The following is a 2016-nucleotide window of genomic DNA, read 5'->3' as shown; positions in this document are numbered from 1 at the left end:
GTTCATCTGCTTGTCCAGCCTGGTCAGCCCTCCACTGCTTGATGGTTTCCTTCTGCTCTGAATGTGCATGTCCAGTTGTCTGCTTCTTACAGCAGACATTTTCCATCCTCATCCACCAGCCATTGGAAGAGGATTAGGACCACGCAGATGATTAATTTGACCCATTCTTCCAGGGGTGGGGGAGGTGTTTCCTGGGGGCCCTCTTCCATCATTATGCCTGGAATCAGGTGAGTTTCTGTAGCCTCCTTTCTTTTTCACATCTTGCTGAAGCAGAGTTTTGAAAAACAAAACCACGGACTCAGCTATTGCAGAAGAAATCTATTATCCAAGATAATCTCCCTGGGGATTAACACCAGCTGTCCAAAACTTGTCCATTGGAGATGTAAACCGACTTGCTTCTTATTCCCTGCCTCTGGAGCCTCAGTTTGCTAGTATTTTTTTTAAGGATTTCTGCATCAATAGTCATCAGGGATATTGGTCCTGGTTTTCTCGTATTGACTTTGTCTGGCTTTAGTATTAGGGCAATGCTGGCCTCATAAAATGAGTTTGGGAGTGTTTCCTCCTCTTCAATGTTTTGTAAGAGTTTGAGGAGTACTGATGTTAATTTTTTAAATGGTTGGTAGAATCTCCAGTGAAGTTATCTAGTCCTGGGCTTTTTTTTTTTTGGTTGGGAAATTTTGATTACTGATTCAATTTTTCTTACTAGTTATAGGTCTGTTCAGATTTTCTATTTCTTTTCGATCCAGTCTTGATAGGTTGTGTGTTTCTAGGAATTTATCCATTTCTTCTAGGTTATTCAGTTTATTGGTATACAATTGTTCACAGTGTTCTCTTTCATTTCTGATTTTAGTTACTTGAGTTTTCGCTCTTTTTTCTTAATGTAACTAATGGTTTGTCAATTTTGTTGACCTTTCCAACAAACCAGCTCAGTTTAGTTGATTTTGTTCTATTTCTCTGTTCTCTATTTCATTTATCTTTGCCCTAATCTTTATTATTTCCTTCCTTCTGCTAGCTTTGGATTTTTTATTCTTTTTCTAGTTCCTTAAGGTGTAAAGTTAGGTTGTTGATTTGAGATCTGTTGTAACTATAAACTTCCCTTAGCACTGCTTCATTGCATCCCATAAGTTTTGGTATATTGTGTTTTTGTTTTTATTTGTCTCAAGATATTTTCTAATTTCCCTTGTGACTTCTTTGATTGTTGGCTGTTTAAGATTATGTTGTTTAATTTCTACATGTTTTTGGGTAATGCACGTGTTTGAAAATTTTACTCCATCTAAATCTCACTTCCTTATATTCCCAGAACACTATTGTCTCTGTTGTCTATCATGCCTCTATGCCGTTGCACATACGATTCTCTCTTTCTGGAAAGCGTACTTCTGGTCAATCCTCCAGAGGAATGTAACTCAGATATCACATCCTTTATGTTTCCATAGTCCTCAGTGCACACCTCTGTTCATCATCTTGTTTTGAGTTGCCTTTGTTGTCTATCTCCTGTTGTCTAAACCCTCAGCTACTCAAGATTAGGCTTTGTATCTTGTTCAGGATTGCAACGCCAGCTCCCGGTATAGTACCTACAGCATAGTCAGTGAATGTTTGTTGAATTGAATGATTACTTGTATTTTTACTTGCAGTGACAAATTTATTTGTTTATATGATTGCTTTTCTTTTGTTTTTAGGAGGTGTTCCTGCTCATATATTTGGCATGACAAAGTTTGGTGATAACATTGAGGATGAATGGTTTATTGTTTATATAATAAAGCAAATTACAAAGGAATTTCCAGAATTGGTAGCAAGGTATTATAGTTATTTTAATAATTCTAAAGGAATTTTATTCTTTAAAAGGATGACATTTTTATCCATTTAGTAACTTTTTTTCTGTAGTCTATTAGAAATTGTACAAATTTGGGACATAGATTTTTTAAATGATGTCTGTGTTTTCTTTCTTTTCTCTTCTGACTTTCTTTTCTTGAGGAAAAATGAAAGTATTGGAGAGTCCAACTTCCAAAAAATTTCAAA

The 2016-nt window shown here is 35.9% G+C and overlaps 1 protein-coding gene across 1 annotated transcript in view; it reads left to right on the top strand.

The window, feature by feature from the left end:
- Nucleotides 1–2016, top strand: part of ECD (ecdysoneless cell cycle regulator) — a 40933-nt gene that overhangs the window by 19343 nt on the left and 19574 nt on the right. The window contains exon 2 of the mRNA XM_019624648.1: nt 1677–1837. Within this exon, the coding sequence (XP_019480193.1) occupies nt 1677–1837 (161 nt within the window). The remainder of the gene's footprint in view (nt 1–1676; nt 1838–2016) is intronic.

The sequence above is a fragment of the Hipposideros armiger genome, unplaced genomic scaffold (genome assembly GCF_001890085.2).
Source record: "Hipposideros armiger isolate ML-2016 unplaced genomic scaffold, ASM189008v1 scaffold_15, whole genome shotgun sequence".
NCBI classification, from domain to species: domain Eukaryota; kingdom Metazoa; phylum Chordata; class Mammalia; order Chiroptera; family Hipposideridae; genus Hipposideros; species Hipposideros armiger.
Note: the sequence above shows the minus strand (reverse complement) of the source record. Positions and strands in the feature narration are given on the sequence as shown.